Genomic DNA, 18,969 nt, shown 5'->3' with positions numbered 1-18,969 from the left:
TAATTTTTGTACTTCTTTTTCCATTCGACCAATTTTCCCAGTTAGGTTTTGGGTTTCCTTTTCCATCTGATCAATTTTCCCTATTAGGTTTTGAGTTTCCTTTTCCGTTTGATTAACTCTTCCTTTTAGGGAATTATTCTCTCCAGTTAATTTTTGAACTTCCTTTTCCATTTCTTCAATTTTCTTTTTCAGATTGATGTTCTCATCAGTGAATTCTTTTTTTATGGTTTTAAAATCATTGGCCAGTTTTTCTTTTATATCCTTCTTCAGACGTTCCAGGTAATCTAGTTGTGCTTGCGAGAAATTCATAGTCCCATCTGAGGTTTCAGATGGAAGTACAGTCTCAGCTCTGACCTCTTTGGTGTTTGTGTTTTGGTCCTTATCCCCATAGAAAGATTCTATGGTTTTTTCACTTTTTGTCTGCTTTTTCCGATTCATGATGTTGGCTGAGTGTTGTAGCTTTTGGTTCTTTCAGTCAGAAGATACAGATCTTTTAAGTTGAGTTGATGTTTGTCTAGGCTAAAAGCAGGCTTTTGTTGTTGTTGTTGTTGTTGTTGTTGTTGTTGTTGTTTCCCAGATCAACCCTGGGGTTAGCTTGATAGGTGTGTGGGAGGTGTGGTCTGGTCTCAGGATATCTCCTCAGCTGGCCTGAGGCAAAGGCAAGGTCCGGGGATGGTGATCCCAGCTTCCCTATTGTCTTCCCTTTTCCCCTGGAGGGCTGGGGCACGCCTAGAGGCTAATGCGTGTTCCCGCCCCTCCTGGGGCTCGTCTCCCGGGCTGCGGCTTGCCTGGGTCTCAGTGCGAATTTTTCTCTGTCCTGGGTTGTCTGTCCCTCCAGATAGCCTCCACCACGGTAGGAAGAATCCCCCTTTGCCACCTCTCCAGCCTCTGGTGTTATGAGACCACCCGCCCCCTTCCGCTGCTCCCACTGATCCAGGATCAATCTGGGGAAGAATTTTATGGTTCCCTCATGGTCATCGGGGGGGAGGGGAGAGCACTTACTGATCACTCCGGCATCCCAGCTTCTGGATGTTCAAGTAGTGACCCACTGAAGTCCCGTCTTTAGGCTGAAGATTTCAAAGGCTGTTGCGCTGATATCGTTGGCTCGGCCTGGCTTATCTCCTGCTCCGCTGGTCTCGCCCACCACTCTCGGGCCCCTCGGGTCCCCTCCGCCCTGCCGCGCCGACCGCGCTGCGCTGTGTGCCGGGGTCTTACCCCCGCGGAACAGATCCCTCCCGTGGATCTTCCAGTCCAGCCTGGGCTCCGAATCTGTCAAAGTCCGTCTCCCACTGGATTCTACACCTCCAAAGTCTGGTCAAACTCTCCCCCCAGATATATCCAGAGGAGTTTTTCCAGGAGCTTAGGTGAGTCGTTGCTTTCACTCCGCCATCTTGGCTCCGCCCCCAGGAATTATTTTCTTCAGTGAGCTTTTGGGCCTCCTTTTCCATTTGGCCAATTCTGCTTTTCAAATTATTCTTCTCCTCATTGGCTTCTTGGATCTCTTTTCCCATTTTGATTAGTCTATATTTTTGAATTTTTTATTTTATTTTAATCTTGTCAGGATAATTAAGGAATAAATGTGTATGTTTTCATTAATATGATGTCATCTCCAATATTGCCATTATAATAAACCAGCTCTTCTCTTGTATCAATGCTTCCCCTTCTCCCTTCCCCCCATCTCCTAGAAGTTTTAATCTATCAAAGCAATTATAGCTATTAAAGCTTAAAACTGAACTGAAAGTTTTGAGACATCCTGTATTTATTTTGCATTTACTTGTCAGAGTTTTGATATGGTATCATGGATAGAGAGCTGGCCTTGAAGTTGAAAGACCTCGGTCCAAGTCCCACCATAGGCATATAATGACTTTGTGGCCCTGGACAAGTCACTTAGGTTCTTTTGTGCCATAGGCAACTGCTGACCTTCATTAATAGAAGGAGTTTTGTATACCATTAGTATCACAAATCACTATCCCTTATCTTTTATAGTAGGTCTTTGACTCCTCCATTTAAAATGTAAGCCTCTCCAGAGTAAGAATTATTTCATTCATTATAGTTGCATCACCAGTGCCTGGCATAGGGCTTGGACAAAAGTAGGTGCTTAATAAATGTTTATTGATTGATTAATAAATCCTTGATTGAGTATTGATTTCCAACAGCTTCTTCAGGTGTCTTCAGATCTATCTCCTTGTGGACTAGGTATCTGAACCTCTTTATTCTTGCTTTCTTTCCCAATGCCTATGAAGTTCTTAAGATTCTGAGAATCCTCACCCTTCCTAAATGGAGGCTACTTCTAAAGATGAATCTCAAAGGGTTAAGGTGTTATGTGGTGCAGTGGAAAGACTGTTGTATTGAGAGGATCCAAGTTCAATTTTGTCTCTGTTATTTATTACCTGTGTCTTTGTTGTCATTGTTCAGTTATTGTGTCTGATTCGTTGTGACCTTTCGGGAGGATTTCTTGGCAAAGATATTGGAGTGGTTTGCCATTTTCTTCTCCAAACTAATTTTACAGGTGAGGAAACTGGGGCCAACAGGATTAGGTGACTTGCCCAGGGTCACACAGCCAGTAAGTGTCTAAGGCCCAGATTTGAACTCATAAAGATGAATCTTTCTGACTCCAGGTCTTTCACTCTATCCATTGTGCCACCCAGCTTCTTATGTGCCTTTGAACAAGCCATTTAAACTTGCAAGATCTCAGGTCCTTGAACAAGTCATTTAAATTGTATCTTGGTAGCTTTTTCAACTGTCATTTCATATGAATGTTTGTCAACCATCTTTTCCTTTGGATACGTGCAGTTATATAGATAGTTTTTTGCATCAAAGTGCAGGAACTTATATTTATCCGCATTGTAATTAATCTCATTAGAGTTAGGAGTCCACTGGTCTGCCCTATCTAGAATGCAAAGTGTAATAGACAAAGCACAGGAAGACTACAACATGCTAAGTAGTTCTTGGCTGATGCTTGACAAGTACTTTAGAACTAAAGGATTCAGAGAAAGTGAAATATTGTGCATACTGAAGGTCCTGTTACATTTTAGGATATTATGTAAGAATTTATGCCCCCTAAAGAGTTGTCAGACGAATGGGCATTGGGACATTTAAAAGGTAATTGGGATATGTTTAACAAAATAAATAAAAATGCAATAAAAGATAGGTGATGCTAACTTCCATGTTTTAAAAGACAGTATGTGGCCTTCACGAATCCACATTCTATTTGAGTTTGATACCGCTGCTCTAAAGGGGATTAATCCAATTTTCAAATATTCCTGGTACAAAAAAATTCCATTAGGGCCTCCAAAATTTACACAACACCCATGATAGTATCCAACGGCACAATCTTCTTTCTTGGGTATTTTTTTCTATATTATCTGGTGAGCAAAATACAAATACCTACCAAATCTTTACAAGACAAAACACTGACCAGAGAAAAGGTCATTCCATTGTACTTAGCCATCTTGAAAAGCAGACCAGGAGTGACCAAACACTTAATCCATTTCACTTCTACAGCCACTGGTTGCTCAATTGACTCATCAAAATCTAGCAGCTTGGGCTTGATAGTGTCCAAAAGCACTCTCAACAGATATACAGTGTCATAGTGTCATGGGAAACTTACACATTGGGAATAGAAAAGAGAGCTGGGAGATGGTAATTTTTTTCAGCAGATCAAAGTCTTGATCTTATTCAGTCTTCCTCTGATTTATTAAAGACATGGATACATGGGCCAGTGCACTTTTTTCATGACTAATTTAAAGGACCATGAGTATAGTTTATATTTTCTTTTGACAGACATTTTCAGCTTTTTTTTGGCAAAACCATTTCTAGGATGCATGATTCCACCAGTGAATATATTATAGCAGCAGAGTTGGCAACTGGCTAGATAAGCTTCCAGTCACAGATAAGTTAACTGAGACAACTGAAAGTCTTTGAATATATATCTTGGTACTCAGAAAATAATCTTTGAGACTCATATGATAAAAGCCCTGGTATAATGGCACTGAATGAAATATTTATTTACAGATAATGCAATTGGGATAAATCCAGGCGAGCATATCAGTAATCAAGTATCTTACCCCCAAAGACTAGCATCACAAGGATGAGACTGAAAGGGTAGGGGGGAAAAGTTGTATTCCATCAGAAGATTCCATCTCAAGCCTTTTCCTAGGGGAACACCCAATCTGCAAAGCCAAAGGTAGCAGCCTCCATCCCAACTTCTTGCTTAGTCCTACTGCTTTTCAGTGGAGTATCTATCCCAATGGGCTCAGCACAAGTGAGTGGATTTTCCCCTAGCTTTCAGTCTTACAGCTTCATCAAATTTTTACTTTTAGTGAGTAGACATAGTTATAGACTCTTCGCTACAATCAACTGCACAATCCAGGGTGGGTCATACTATTACGTTATCACACTGAGTTCATTTTTCTCCTCCACTTGTTCAATCTTTTCTTCTGAGACTAGATCTGTATGGTGGATTTCAATGCCATAAATACACATGAAACCTCCTAAGGTGGCACCAAAGAATGGACCCACTACTGGGATCCTCTGGAAATAACTTCCAGTTGTGAAGACTTCAAATCCCCAACCTGTGAAAGCTATGAATAGTCTGGGACCCAGGTCTCTAGCTGGGTTCATGGCACAACCACTGTTCAATTCCAATGAGGAAGAAAGGACAAGGATCAGTAGGCCAATGACAACCTGTTCTAGGCCCTTGGTCCTCCAGTTTTTTTCATCAAAAATGGCAAACACAAGCAAGAGAAGGAATATGGTAGACATTCTGCAAATTCATTTGCTACGATCAGGTATTTAAGCAGATAAGTTGCAAAAATCTGTGCTATTGCATTTTCTTTTGTGATTATCAGTTTTCCCTCAGCAAAAGACCTAAGTGCATCATGGTAAATTCTAAAGATGACAGCAGCCCCTAGAAAAGCCCCCAGGAACTGGGTCCCCACATAGAAAAGGAATTTGAACCATTTCATCCATCCATAGAGACACATAGCAAAGGACACTGCTGGGTTAATGTGGCCACCAGAGACGCATCCTGACACATAAACAGCCATTACAACAGCCAGTGCAAAGCCAATATTTATGGTAACAACTCCACCTGCAGTCCCTCGACTGAGGACTGTTTGGGCTACAGAACCACATCCAAGGACAACTATCTGTGAATATCCCCAGGAATTCTCCAATTGTTTCTTTAACCAGTGAGTTCTTCAGGATGAGTTTCTCTTTGAAGGTTTTTTGCACCTTTCTGCATTTATTTATGTACCACCACAGGTGCCAGTGATTCAATCTGTTCTCCCCGCTTCCCCTGCCACCATTCTCCAGGCCTACTCAGGTCCCAACTGTGCTGGTGTAGTCCACACTGAACTATTCTCTGCTCCCTGCCCTGTTCAATAGCTGCTTCTGGTTAATATTTCAGGCTCTTCTGGACTGGAGATTTGCTTCACTCCCTCATCCTGTGGGTTCTGGGGCTCATGAATTTTTTAGGGTTTTTTTTTTTTACAGGTATTTGGCTGGGTTTAGGGGGAGATCTTTAACAAGTCCCTATTTTTACTCTGCCCTCTTGGCTCTGCCCATCCCCAGTGGATCTTTATAATATTTATTTAGAGATAGTTATAATTTTTGGTATTTTAGTATTTATCTTTTTAAAAAAATTGTGGTATTCTCTTGCTTGATTTGTTTGCTTGTGCTCTCAGTTTTTAACCAACTTTTCTTCCTCTTGAAATCTTGGGTGATTTTAGGCTTTCCCCCCTTATTTGCCCTGTTAGTTAATTTCTGATTCCTCCCAATTTGGTGGTGGACATATTTTTGGGTCTGGACTGCAAAACTTTCTGCTTCCTGTCACACTGAGAAATTTTCTTTTCTAATTTTTTGATGGGAATGGTTTGTGCTTTGAGATGCTGATGCAAACCCAGCTGAATTCCACTGGATATCTCTTTCATACCCCATCCCTCCCCCCAGTCCAAGAACTTTATCATCTTGCAAGACTGCATCAACCTTGGTACTTACGTTTCACCACCATTCTCAGCACACCTTGATCCTCTTCCTGCTTCATCACTTCCTTTTATATATTGTGGTTATCCATTAGATCATAAGGTCTTTGTGGGAGGGAACTGTTTTTCTTTTCCTTATTTGAACCCCCAGTGCTTAGCACTTAGCAGAGTAGATACTTAGTGAATATTTTATATTTGATTAATGTCCACTAAGCAGGAAGATACGATGACTCCATGGAGCATTACAAAAGAATGACTCCACTCTTCCCCCTCTCTCCCTTTGATCTTCCAGGTGACATTATGTTACTATAGCGCTTCCCCTTAGCGATGGAAAAGGCTGTTCCTTAGCAACTGTAGTGACATGGCAACTAGATGGGGGGAATTCAGCTAAGTGAACTTGTGGGTTTCTTATTTTGTGTTTCTAAGTAAATATACAAGCATAATTTTTGTGATGTGTTTTTGAGAGGTTCTAGGATGATTGATTGAAGCTGAGTGGCAGGAGAGTTTCTTCACATGGGAAAATTGCTTTTTGACCTCTAATTATTTTTCTTGGGGAGCCTCTGATCCTCAATTCAACACATTCATTGACCACAATGTGTTTTACAGTATAAAAATTATGTATTTTTAAAGCATTATTGGTATTTTCTTTTTTCTTTCAGAGTTTTTCACTTCATTGTGTCTGATTCCAATCTGCTGTTTTCTCTTTCAGTTCCTCAGATATTTGCCATGATAAAATAATGTCTCTATTCTGCTAATCATTTCTGCTATTCAGATTATACAACTTGCCATTTATTCTCATCCCAGTGGGGTAGAGTTTTGGCCTTGTCCACTTTCCCAAGTTTTTCTTCTCACTCTAGCTTTATGTGTTGGTTACTCAGTTAAGGTCCTGGGAGAGATTCAGTCCCAGGAGTAGCTCCACATAGCTACCTATTGGTCCTTTTAGGAAGGGAAGAAAGTTTGAGAGATACAGACTCATAATAATTAATGATTTAATGGGGAATTAGAAGGAATTTTCTAGTCTCATGTCTTCAAACAGTGGTCTGGGACCAAAGATACATGCAGTAGCATCAATATGCTATGGTTTCTCCCCACACCTTAGCTCCACCTCAATCCCTATACAGCTTAGACTAGTTTTCCTGCACAATGCTATAAAACCCTCCTGGAAAGTTAATTATCCCTGAGAAGTAAGGATTTTACCATTGATATAAATTCATGGTGGCCTAAAGAAAAAAGGTAAATAAAAAGTTAGTTCTTTCCACAGGCTTCTCAGCAGCCCACCAGTATGTCCAACAAAAGGGCAAGGAAGAGGTGTGCAACTGAATTAATGTAAGGGCTCAGAGAACAAGGACTGATCTTTTCTTCTCTTTGTATCCTAAGAACAGAACAGAGTCTCATACATAGTAAATGGTTAATAAGCGCCTTTTCATTTATTACATCCTTGCTAAATATCCTTTCTCTGCACTGGCTAAGAAAACATTCTTTGAATAATTATTTTATGGTTTATGAGTATCTCATTTAGTTTCTATTCTGAACCTGAAGCACCTGAAGAACTTGAGTTGGGCCTACTCCATCACACTCTCAAATCATCACCACGCGGGGACAGAAAAAAATAACAGATGATCACAACCAGTATTGTTCTGGTTTTTGTTACTACCCACTAGGGCGCATGAGATTGATTGTAGCTTTGACTCTGCATTAAAAGAGGATTAACTTGTACCTGTCAGGGAGAGACTTTCTAGGAAAAGCACCTTAGCAATGGAGCCCATAGCATTATATGATGCTGGAGAATTAAAGTCCAGATGACAGAGGAGGACTGCATGACCAAAAATTCAGAGACAAAGAGTGGAATGGACTGTTTTGAAAAGAAACACCCTGATGAGATTATTTTGTGACCACATTGAGTTGATATATATTGGACAGCAGAGATATGATGCCTAGGAGCAAAGGACATGGAAGAGCATGATAATATATTGTCATATGCCTTTTGCACGTGTTTCCTTATATATATGCCTATTCATATGGGGTCTTCTCATACGTCCCATTGTCCATATTTATTTACTACGCGTTCACCATAAGTGTGTGTCCAAAGCCCCTTAATATGTAATTTTGTTATTGCATAGGTGAAGATTCTGTCCTAGGTGAGGGGTCAGAGTAGAGTTGATGAGAGGTTAGAGCTTCAACTCTCAGCCAGTACTCACTTTGGGATTGAGAGTTCCCATGGGAACTGTCAAAATGTTAATCTTCAGGCATAGCATTGAATTGATTTCCAGTTTTGAGAGAGAAGATGGAATAGGCCCACCCCACTTTAAGTTGCTGATGAAAAAGATTGTGGAAATACATGGGAAGTACAAGCAATCTTCATCCTATCCCTGTTCACAATTTGCTACTCTAGGGACTTTGGGGAGTTTTGGCTTGAGTGAGATCCAGGTCCTCCTCTTTTGGTTGACCTGAGTTAACTTTTTCGCAATGGGAAAAGCTCTCTCACTCTGTGTGTCATTTGGTACATACTGTCTGAAATATATACCGTCTCTGATTAGGACTTTTCTCTAGTTTGGATAAATGTGTTTTGTGGCTATTTGGTATGTGCTCATTGTGGTACTGGTAATAGGTGGGGAAGAGGTCAAGACTTGGATGTAGAGCTTGTGGCCATCCTTCCCATAATATGACTAAATGATCAAAAGTTAGATGGCACCTTATCATATGCCCTAGGCAAATAACACTTAAAGGGGCAGTTAAATATAATTGTTGTGTTGTGTTTATACTTCCTTCTTGAAGAGGACTATGAATCAAGATGATGACATGACTTGCTGTTGACTTTGAATTGATTGAGCGAGGGCTGTGCAAGGTCACCAACCTCACTTTCTTCTCCTGAGCTATCTGAATCCAGTGGCCATATATTCATCAGGACCAAATATAATTATAATCTGATACTCCCTCTCCCTGTGAGAGAAAAAGAAGAATCTCTGATCATAACTTTCTGCTTACCCTGTTGGCAGGAATAAAAATCTTCCTTTTAGAAGGGTGAGGGAGAAGAGACTAGAGATGTCTAATCTGCTTCCCTCAGAGTCATATCCACACACTAACAATGTCTTTGCCACATGTGGTCCTTCTTCCCACATATTGGACCCAAGCTTCTAATACTAAATGTTTCCTCAATGCATGGTTCCTGGTTATATGCTTCTATCACGTCTACATTTCCTGGAAAGATGGTATCTCAACTTCTGAAAAATTACTACATTTGTGCTTGGGGGCAATATTTTCTTTTTTAAAAAATAGTTTTATTTATTTATTTTTAGATTTCAACATTCATTCCCACAAAATTTTGAGTTCTAATTTTCCTCCCCATCTCTCCCCCTCCCCCAATTCCATAACAACTTGCATTCTGATTACAAGTCTCAACATTCATTTCTAAAACTTTGAATTCCAACTTCTCTCCCTCTCTCCCTCCCTCCCCACCAATCCCCACTGAGAAGGCAAACAGTTCAATACAGGCTATATATGTGTCGTTTTGCAAAAGACTTCCATAACAATCATGTTGTGTAAGACTAAAAATATTGCCCTCCATCCTATCCTGTCCCCCTTTTTTTCTTTTTTTTTCTTATTTATTTATTTTTATAACTTTAACATTCATTTTCAAAAAATTTTGGGTTTCTAATTTTCTCCCCTTTTGTCCCCTCCCCCCTCCCCAAAACACCGAGCATTCTAATTGCCCCTATCACCAATCTGCTGTCTCTTCTATCATCCCTCTCTGCCCTTGTCTCCATTTTCTCTTTCGTCCTGTAGGGCCAAATAACTTTCTATACCCCTTAGCTGTATTTCTTATTTCCTAGTGGCAAGAACAGTACTCGACAGTTGTTCCTAAAACTTTGAGTTCCAACTTCTTTTCCTCCCTCCCTCCCCACCCCTTCCCTTTGGAAGGCAAGCAATTCAATATAGGCCAAATCTGTGTAGTTTTGCAAATGACTTCCATAATAGTCGTGTTGTATAAGACTAACTATATTTCCCTCCATCCTATCCTGTCCCCCATTACTTCTATTCTCTCTTTTGATCATGTCCCTCCCCATGAATGTTGACCTCAAATTGCTCCCTCCTCCGCATGCCCTCCCTTCCATCATCCCCCCCACCCTACTTATCCCCTTATCCCCCACTTTCCTGTATTGTAAGATAGGTTTTCATACCAAAATGAGTGTGCATTTTATTCCTTCCTTTAGAGGAATGTGATGAGAGTAAACCTCATGTTTTTCTCTCACCTCCCCTCTTTATCTCTCCACTAATAAGTCTTTTGCTTGCCTCTTTTATGAGAGATAATTTGCCCCATTCCATTTCTCCCTTTCTCCTCCCAATATATTTGTCTCTCACTGCTTGATTTCATTTTTTAAAGATATGATCCCATCCTCTTCAATTCACTCTGTGCACTCTGTCTCTATGTGTGTGTGCGTGTGCATGTCATGTGTGTGTGTGTGTAATTCCACCCAGTACCCAGATACTGAATAGTTTCAAGAGTTACAAATATTGTCTTTCCATGTAGGAATGTAAGCAGCTCAACTTTAGTAAGTCCCTTATGACTTCTCTTTGCTGTTTACCTTTTCATGCTTCTCTTCATTCTTGTGTTTGAAAGTCAAATTTTCTTTTCAGCTCTGGTCTTTTCATCAAGAATGCTTGAAAATCCTCTATTTCATTGAAAGACCAATTTTTTCCCTGAAGTATTCTACTCAGTTTTGCTGGGTAGGTGATTCTTGGTTTTAGTCCCAGTTCCTTTGACTTCTGGAATATCCTATTCCATGCCCTTCGATCCCTTAATGTAGAAGCTGCTAGATCTTGTGTTATCCTGATTGTATTTCCACAATACTTGAATTGTTTCTTTCTAGCTGCTTGCAATATTTTCTCCTTGACTAGGGAACTCTGGAATTTGGCCACAATGTTCCTAGGAGTTTCTGTTTTTGGATCTCTTTCAGGTGGTGATCAGTGGATTCCTTGAATACTTATTTTGCCCTCTGGTTCTAGAACATCAGGGCAGTTTTCCTTTATAACTTCATGGAAGATGATGTCTAGGCTCTTCTTTTGATCATGGCTTTCAGGTAGTCCCATAATTTTTAAATTGTCTCTCCTGGATGTATTTTTCAGGTCAGTTGTTTTTCCAATGAGATATCACATTATCTTCCATTGTTTCATTCTTTTGGTTTTGCTTTGTGATTTCTTGGTTTCTTATAAAGTCATTAGCCTCCATCTGTTCCATTCTCATTTTGAAAGAACTATTTTCTTCAGTGAGCTTTTGAACCTCCTTTTCCACTTGTCTAATTCTGCTTTTGAGAGCGTTCTTCTCCTCATTGGCTTTTTGAACCTCTTTTGCCAATTGAGTTAGCCTATTTTTCAAGGTATTATTTTCTTCAGCATTTTTTTGGGTCTCCTTTAGCAGGGTGTTTACTTGTTTTTCATGCTTTGCTTGCATGTCTCTCATTTGTCTTCCCAGTTTTTCCTCCACCTCTCTAACTTGATTTTCAAAATCCTTTTTGAGCTCTTCTAATGGCCTGAGCCCATTGAGTGGGCTGGGATACAGAAGCCTTGACTTCTGTGTCTTTCCCTGATGGTAAGCATTGTTCTTCCTCATCAGAAAGGAAGGGAGGAAATACCTGTTCACCAAGAAAGTAACCTTCTATAGTCTTATTTTTTTCCCCTTTTCCGGGCATTTTCCCAGTCAGTGACTTGACTTCTGAATATTCTCTTCACACCCACTTCTCCTCCAGATCCTCCCAGCCAGCACTTGGGGTCTGAGATTCAAATGGTGCTTCCCAGACTCAGGGCTTTGGGCGGGTGCGGGGCTGCTATTCAGTGTGAGATCAAGTTCAGGTGCTCAGGTGGGGGCAGGGCCGCCTCACAGGCTCAGTTCCCTCAGGGGTTTTATGCAGAGACCTTCAACAATGGATCCTGGCTCCTGACTGTTTGGGGAGCCTCGGTCTGCTCCCACCTCCGCTGTTGCCTCCCAAGGGGGCCTGAGTTATGGGGGCACCCCACTCCCCTCTTGACCCGCCAAAGAGACCCTCTCACCCACCCTTGTCACCTGTGGGTGGAGGGACCCGCGTGGCTGTTGGAGATTCTGTCCCTGAAGCCTGCTCGGATCTGCTCCTCTCAGTGCCGCATGGCCAAGGCAGGGCTGGGCTTCGCTCTGGGTCCGCAGCACAACGGACCTTTTGCGAGCGGTTTTCTGGGTTCTCTGGAACAGAATCTCCTCTGCTCCGTTGTTCTGTGGCTTCTGCTGCTCCAGAATTTGTTGGGAGTTCTTTTTTACAGATATTTTATGGGCTGTGGGTTCAGAGCTACATGTATGTGTGTCTTTCTACTCCGCCATCTTGGCTCCACCCCCCCTTTTCTTCTATTCTCTCACTTGACCTTGTCCCTTCCCAAAAGTGTTTACTTCTAGTTATTCTCTTCTCTCATTTGCCTTCCCTTCTGTCATCCCCCTCACCTCACCTGTCCCCTTCTCCCCTACTTTCCGCTAGTGTAAGATAGATTAACATACCAAATTTAGTGAACATGTTATTCCCTCCTTAAGCTATATGTGAAGAGAGTAAGCTTCACGTTTCCCCTATCACCTCTTCCCTTTTCTCCTGCATTGAAGAAGATTGAAGACGAAAGATGAAGATGAAGAAGATGAAATTAGCTGATCCAACCCTGAATTCCAAAGGACTTTTTGAAGAGACTTGTTATCCACCTCCTCAGAAAGAGCAAATAGACTCAGAATTCAAAATAAAACATATGCAATTTCCCTCCCTCCATTTCTTCCATTTTTTGTATTTTTCCTTCCTTCTTTTCTCTGTTCTTTCTTTCTTTATTCTTTTTTTTTGGACATGAGAAATGTGAGAATTTGTTTTCCAGTGCTATCCTTGTTTGTAACAGCTTTTGTTTTAGTTGCCTTCTAATTGGGTAGGAAAGGGAGAGGAAAGAAGAAAAGAAGTCAGAACTGAAAATAGCATTTTAATTTAAAAATGGAAAGTAGAAACCTAAGAGCAGGTTATGTAATAGAGAATCAGAAATAATTGAGAAGATGGTGGAGTAGAAAGATGCACACAGTCTGTACTGAATTGCCTGCCTTCTCAGTAGGGCTGGGGAGGGAGGAGGGGAGGGAGAGAAGTTGGAATTCAAAGTATTAGCAATGAATGTTGAGAATTTTTATTGCATATAATCGGGAAATAAGAAATATAGGGAATGGGGTATAGAAATTCATCTTTCCCTACAAGAAAAGAGAGGAGATAGGGATAAGGGAAGGGTGGGGTGTGACAGAAGGGAGGATACATTGAGGGAAGGCGTAATCAGAATGCAAGATATTAGGGGGTGGGGGAAGGGAGTGATGGGGAGAAAAATTGGACATGTTACAAAGTGAGGTAAAAGCAATTAGTATTAAAATAACTGACTGAATTAATTTCTGAGAATAAATCCATGACATCTTTAGTTTGGGCAAAAGAATTTTAGTTTAAATTTCCTAGAGGAAGGTAACCTCGGGTAAAATTTGGTATGGATGGAAAAGTTAAGGTTTTAATGGTAAATTTGATTTTATGATTGCTATTTAATCAGGAACTAGAACATGTATAGAAAGGCATGCAATCCACTTAAGACTTGCCTCAAAAGGTGTCCCTTAGCCAAAGTGAAATTATAATCATATTTGAAAGCTGGTTATTGGAATTTGCCATTTTTAAATGCTATCGCACTATTAAGTGACTGTTGTTCTGAGTCTAACTCCAGATATGGATAGCCAGAAAGGCAGTCTGAGCCTCCAATCCATGATGTCAGTAAGTTGTGAGATCCTGGTATGAACTGCAAAAGGTGATCTCATGGGAAGGGTGGGAGAGTGACTGTTCAGCCTGGGCTGAGGTAGGATTCTCCTGACTCATTTTCCCCACTGACACCTGACAGACTTTAAGCCTGACTGAATGCAAGTGGACAATCTACTCCTGCTTAGAATTGACATGAAGTTGGGGAGATATTGTCTCCCTGCAATGTCCCTACTCTTGGTGGCAATTTCTTATAGTCAAGAAGTTTGTAAGCTTAATACCAAATCTATTAAGTTATAGATTATTAGTAGGCGAACATCCAAGGTTAAGTCTAAAATTAAGCTATTAGGCATAGGACTTTAGACCAACAACAATAAGTTAGGGTCCTTTAATTCTTAGTAATATTGTGGAAACAATTAGGTCAAGAGCTTGTGAAGTTAGCAACATAAATATTATTTGTGTCTCAGTTGGTTAATGCTTGTAAAAAAATTCTTTTGTGGTCAATATAGTAAATGCTTTAAAAAGAAGCATCACCTGACCATAAATTTGAATTGTTTTATCTGTTATAAACTGTGTTAAAATGAAAAATAAAATTTAAAAAAAGAAATAATTAAATTTCTTCCCCCTTCTGTATTGCTTCCTAGGAAACTGACATTGGTGACCTTAGGTATTTTACTTTTTTATAGTTTTGTTTACTTTTTGTTTGTGCTTTAATGGTGAGTTTTGTCTCCTGAGAAAGATAGTTATGATTGTATGCTGTGTGAATGTTTTGTTTTTCTGCGCAAGGTTACGAAACCATCATTGAGACAATTATCCTAGTTCGATAAGGATAACATCACTGAGTTAATTCTTTCCACAGACTTTTGGTTGGCCAACCATTATATCCAACAAAAGGACAAGGAAGAAGTGTCCAATTGAATTAATGCAAGCTTTCAGAGAACAAGAACTGATTTTTCTTTTCTTTGTATTCTAAGAACAGCACAGAATCTCATGCATAGTAAATAGCTAATAAACATATTTTGATTATTATATCCTAGGTAAAAAATTCTTTCTCTGCACTGGCTAAAAAATATCCTTTGGATAGTTATTTAATGGTTTATAAGTATCTCACGTAGTTTCTATTTTGAATCTGAAGCACTTGAAGAGATTGAGTTGGGCTTAGTCCATAACAATCTCAAATTGCCACCAAGCAGGGACACAAAAAAGAACAGATAAGCACAGCCAATATTGTTCTGGCTTTTATTGCTACCTACTAGGATAGGTGAGAAACACCCTGATGCGAAGATTTTATGACCTCATGGTGGGAGGTGTTGATGTCTATTGGATAGTGGAGGTATAATGCCCACGAGCAGGGGGCATGGAACAGTATGATAATATATCATCATATTCCTTTTGTACATGTTTAGTCATATGTATGCCCTGTCCTCATCAGTTCTTCTCATATGTCCCATTATCCATATTTATTCACTATGCATTCACCACAAGTGGATGTCCCAAGCCCATTTATATGTGACTTTCTTATTGGCAGAGGCGGAGATTCTGAGAGTTCCTATGGGAACTGTCAAAATGTGAATCTTCAAGCATAACATTGAATTGGCTTCCAGTTTCGAGAGAAAAGATGGAAAGAACCCACCCCACTTCAGGTTGCTAATGAAAAAGACTGTGGGAAGACATGGGAGGTACAGTCAGTCTTCATTATGTCCCTATTCCCAATTTGCTACTCTTGGGACTTTGGAGAGTTTTCTCTTCACTGAGATCCAGGTCCTCCTCTTTTGGTTGACCTGAGTTACTTTTCTACCAACGGGAAAAGCTCTTTTACTCTGTATCATTTGGTATAGATTGTCAGAACTATATACCTTCTCTGATTTGGGCTTTTCTGTAGTTTGGATAAATGTGTTTTGTGGCTATTTGGTACATGCTCATTGTAGTACTGGTAATAGGTGGGGAAGAAGTCAAGCCTTGGATGTAGAACTTGTGGCCATCCTTCCCCATAATGACTAAATGATCAAAAGTTAGATATGACCTTGTCATATGTCCTAGGCAAAAAACACTTAAAGGAGCAGATAAACACAATTATAATCTAACACTCCTGTCTCCCTTTGGGGAGAAAAAGAATGATATCTGACCCGAACCTTCTGCTTAACCTCGCAGGAATAAATATCTTCCTTGTAGAATGATAGAGAAGTCTAATCTGCTTCCTTTTGAGCCACATGCATACACCAACAATATCTTCACCACATGTAGGCCTCTCTTCACACACGTGGGGCCCATACTTCCAACACTAAATGCGTCCTCCATGCATGTTTCCTGGTTACATGCTGCTCTCATGTATCTCAATATCTGAAAAATTATTACATTTGTGCTTGGGGGAATCTTTTCTTTTCACATCATGACATATTGCTTATTAATTTCACTAAGTTTGAAGTAATGTTTCATCTGACTGACTGATAAAAGTAAACATTTTGGTTAGTGCTCATCTACTATGGATTTGATGGGGTATTCATTCAGATAGCACTTTGAACTTGGATAGGATGTTCTGGTGACCCAGTTGTGGGGAATGTCCTTACTATTAAGAAATAAAATGAGATATAATAGGAACACAAATACTACTTTCCTAATGGGTTCAGAAGAAGAAAATGAAGTACACATAGTTAGACAGCAGTTTATGTAACTAAAAGTTGGGAATTTTTCATTGAGCAAAAGATCAAAATGAGTATGATGTAGTAGCCAGAAAAGGTGATTAAATCTTAGAATGCGGTTAGAGAAGCATGGTATATGTGATAAGGCTATTATAATTTGTACTGGTCAAACCACATATGGAGTACTGTATTAGGTTCCGGAAAGACTGGAAAACATCAGGAAGAAGGTAACCAAAATGATAGGTAAGTCTCCTTCTGGTTACATTAGGATCACTTGAAGGGAATGGAGATATTAAGCCTGGAAGAGAGAAGATTAAGTCAGGAAATGATTGCCATTTACATATATCTGAAGAGATAACATTGGAAAGAAGAATTAAACCCCATCTTCTTACCCTCAGAGGCATCCTTCTTTGCAATAGGTTTTGCTATAGGATCAAGAGGTGTGTTTCATCTCTGCTGTGACGTTGATGATATCACAATAAGATTCTGATCTTATTTGATCTTTCTAGATTAGAAGTCTCTTTGGATCTTATTCCTAGTTTCATGAACTATGAGGAGGCTAGTAGTGACAGGAGGCAGTGACGTTATACTACTGCCTCCATCTTTACATTTGTGACCAGCGTGAGAGTGAGAATGTTTTTTTGACCCAGACAGTTGAGGGATCCCTGAGAGCTGTAGGAATCAATACAAAGGGACTGATGGTTGGGTAACACAGTGACAGGAAGATAGCAGTAGGCAACATCCAGGGAGACTTTTGCTCAAAATAACTGAGAAAAAGAGTAAAAATGGAGGTGAGTGCATAAAAGCTGACAAATGTGCTCATGAGTAAAAGGATGGTTTGAGTGGCTTGGATCTCAGGCTGTCTTCTGGGTGAGAGGTTGGTACTCCTAATTTTCTGGAGGTTCTGGTGGTGTTTGTGTAGGAGAAGCACCATGTAGCCACTGGCTAATACCATGAGCCCTAAACAAAACACATTTCTAAAAGTTATTATTGTCAAATATGCACCTATAATGTGTTCTGAAATACAAAACACACTATCAAATATTTTTGTAATGTTGGTGCCACTTCTTGGGCCTCTTACAATGATTGCTACAGGAGTTTCTATCAGCAGATTGATGATCCAACAGAAGAGATAGGAGGGAGTGGTCTGTTGTGTGTTTCTAACTTTGAACTTTGTCCACCTGGAATTACTTGGGCTGATGGTGATGGCCTGCAAGGCACACAGGAGGCAAGTCAAAGAAATTGAAAGGCCCTCACTCACTTTGCGAAGGTAAAATACAACTTTACAGCCAACATCATCCAGGAAATCATTCCATCCCAGACCCTGCAATGTTTGTGGGATTCCCTTGCTAACAAGCATAGTGGAGTTCACCAAGGTCAGCTGGGTGAAAATAAAGGTGAAAGAACTCATCTTGTTGCCAGCAAGGACGGTTAACATGTAAGCAGTAAAGAGGAAGAAATTTGCTATAGTGCCTATTGTGGTTGCAGCAAGAAAAACAATCCCAAGACAGAATATTTTTGAAAGCATTCTATGTGTCTTAAAGGGCACAATAAGTCAGGTAGAAAAAACCAAAGAGGATACAGAATAGTTTCTTCACTATCATGCCATAGCATTCCAGTCCATGAGAGAGGGTCAAAACACTAAACCTGCCTCATTCTTATACCTGTGTGGATGGAAATAAGTATTTTAGGAAAGATGCACAGCTTTTTTCTTGCTCAGAGCCTTAGTCAACAGTTCTTCTAACTCTGGCCAATATCATGAGCAAGAGATAGAGTTGAAGTCAATTATGGAGACCGAGAATTTTTATAGGACTGAATTTTTCTACTTACAACTACTCAAAGTACTAGTCTCTAATTAAAGTCAAAATTAACATTCTGCAATTTACACCATAGATTCTCCTTCACTGGGTCCTGCAGATCTCGTTAGTGGAGGACCAAACGAGTCCAATACATAGGCCAAGGATCTTTGTGTAGTCCTGTTGTGTGAGGGAAATAAGAAAAAAAGGGAAAAGAGCTATAAGTCAAAGGTTCTCATATTACCACATGCTCTTTATCTTTGAATTATAGAACGTTAGTAGGAAGGATATTTGTGGTCTTCTAATCCAGTGATGTTGAACTCAAATAGAAATGGATCCCTCCTAGTAGCATATTGACCTGTGTACATTTCAATAATCTGTCATATCTGTATTGTACTATTTAAAAAAAATTTTTTTTGTTATACATTTCCCAGTTACATACCAATTGGTTTTAGGAGGCACTTGGAAATTTTATTGGCTGCATGGAGCCTGTGGGAAAAAAATTTTACATCTCAGTTCTAGTTAATTGTTACTTTAACCATGACTTCTGTTTGCACTTCTTCTTTTATGTTCTTCAGCCCTTAGAAGAGTACTCTGGGCAAAATGTGCACTTGCTTTCAAATTAAATTGAGATACTCCTTAAGTAACCCTTTCTCCTCTGGACTAGTACCTCAGCTTCAATTTTCATTTTTGGCTTGGGGTACCTAGAAGGTCCTGGCTAGTTCTTCATTTGAGATCCTAAGAGTATCTGAAGAGTTTTGGCTTATTATCACCTTTGTTCATG

General features: G+C 40.0%; 1 protein-coding gene and 1 pseudogene across 1 annotated transcript; both read right to left on the bottom strand.

Annotated features, from left to right (window-relative positions):
• Positions 1-4,386: 4,386 nt before the first annotated feature.
• Positions 4,387-6,046, bottom strand: LOC140502241 (aquaporin-9 pseudogene; annotated as a pseudogene).
• Positions 6,047-16,993: 10,947 nt separating this feature from the next.
• Positions 16,994-17,917, bottom strand: LOC140502240 (vomeronasal type-1 receptor 3-like). The gene has a single exon (XM_072606533.1). It carries the CDS (start codon positions 17,915-17,917, stop codon positions 16,994-16,996), a length of 924 nt encoding a protein of 307 aa, XP_072462634.1.
• Positions 17,918-18,969: the final 1,052 nt, after the last annotated feature.

The sequence above is a fragment of the Notamacropus eugenii genome, chromosome 4 (genome assembly GCF_028372415.1).
Source record: "Notamacropus eugenii isolate mMacEug1 chromosome 4, mMacEug1.pri_v2, whole genome shotgun sequence".
NCBI classification, from domain to species: Eukaryota; Metazoa; Chordata; class Mammalia; order Diprotodontia; family Macropodidae; genus Notamacropus; species Notamacropus eugenii.
This window is presented reverse-complemented; position numbering and strand designations above follow the sequence as displayed.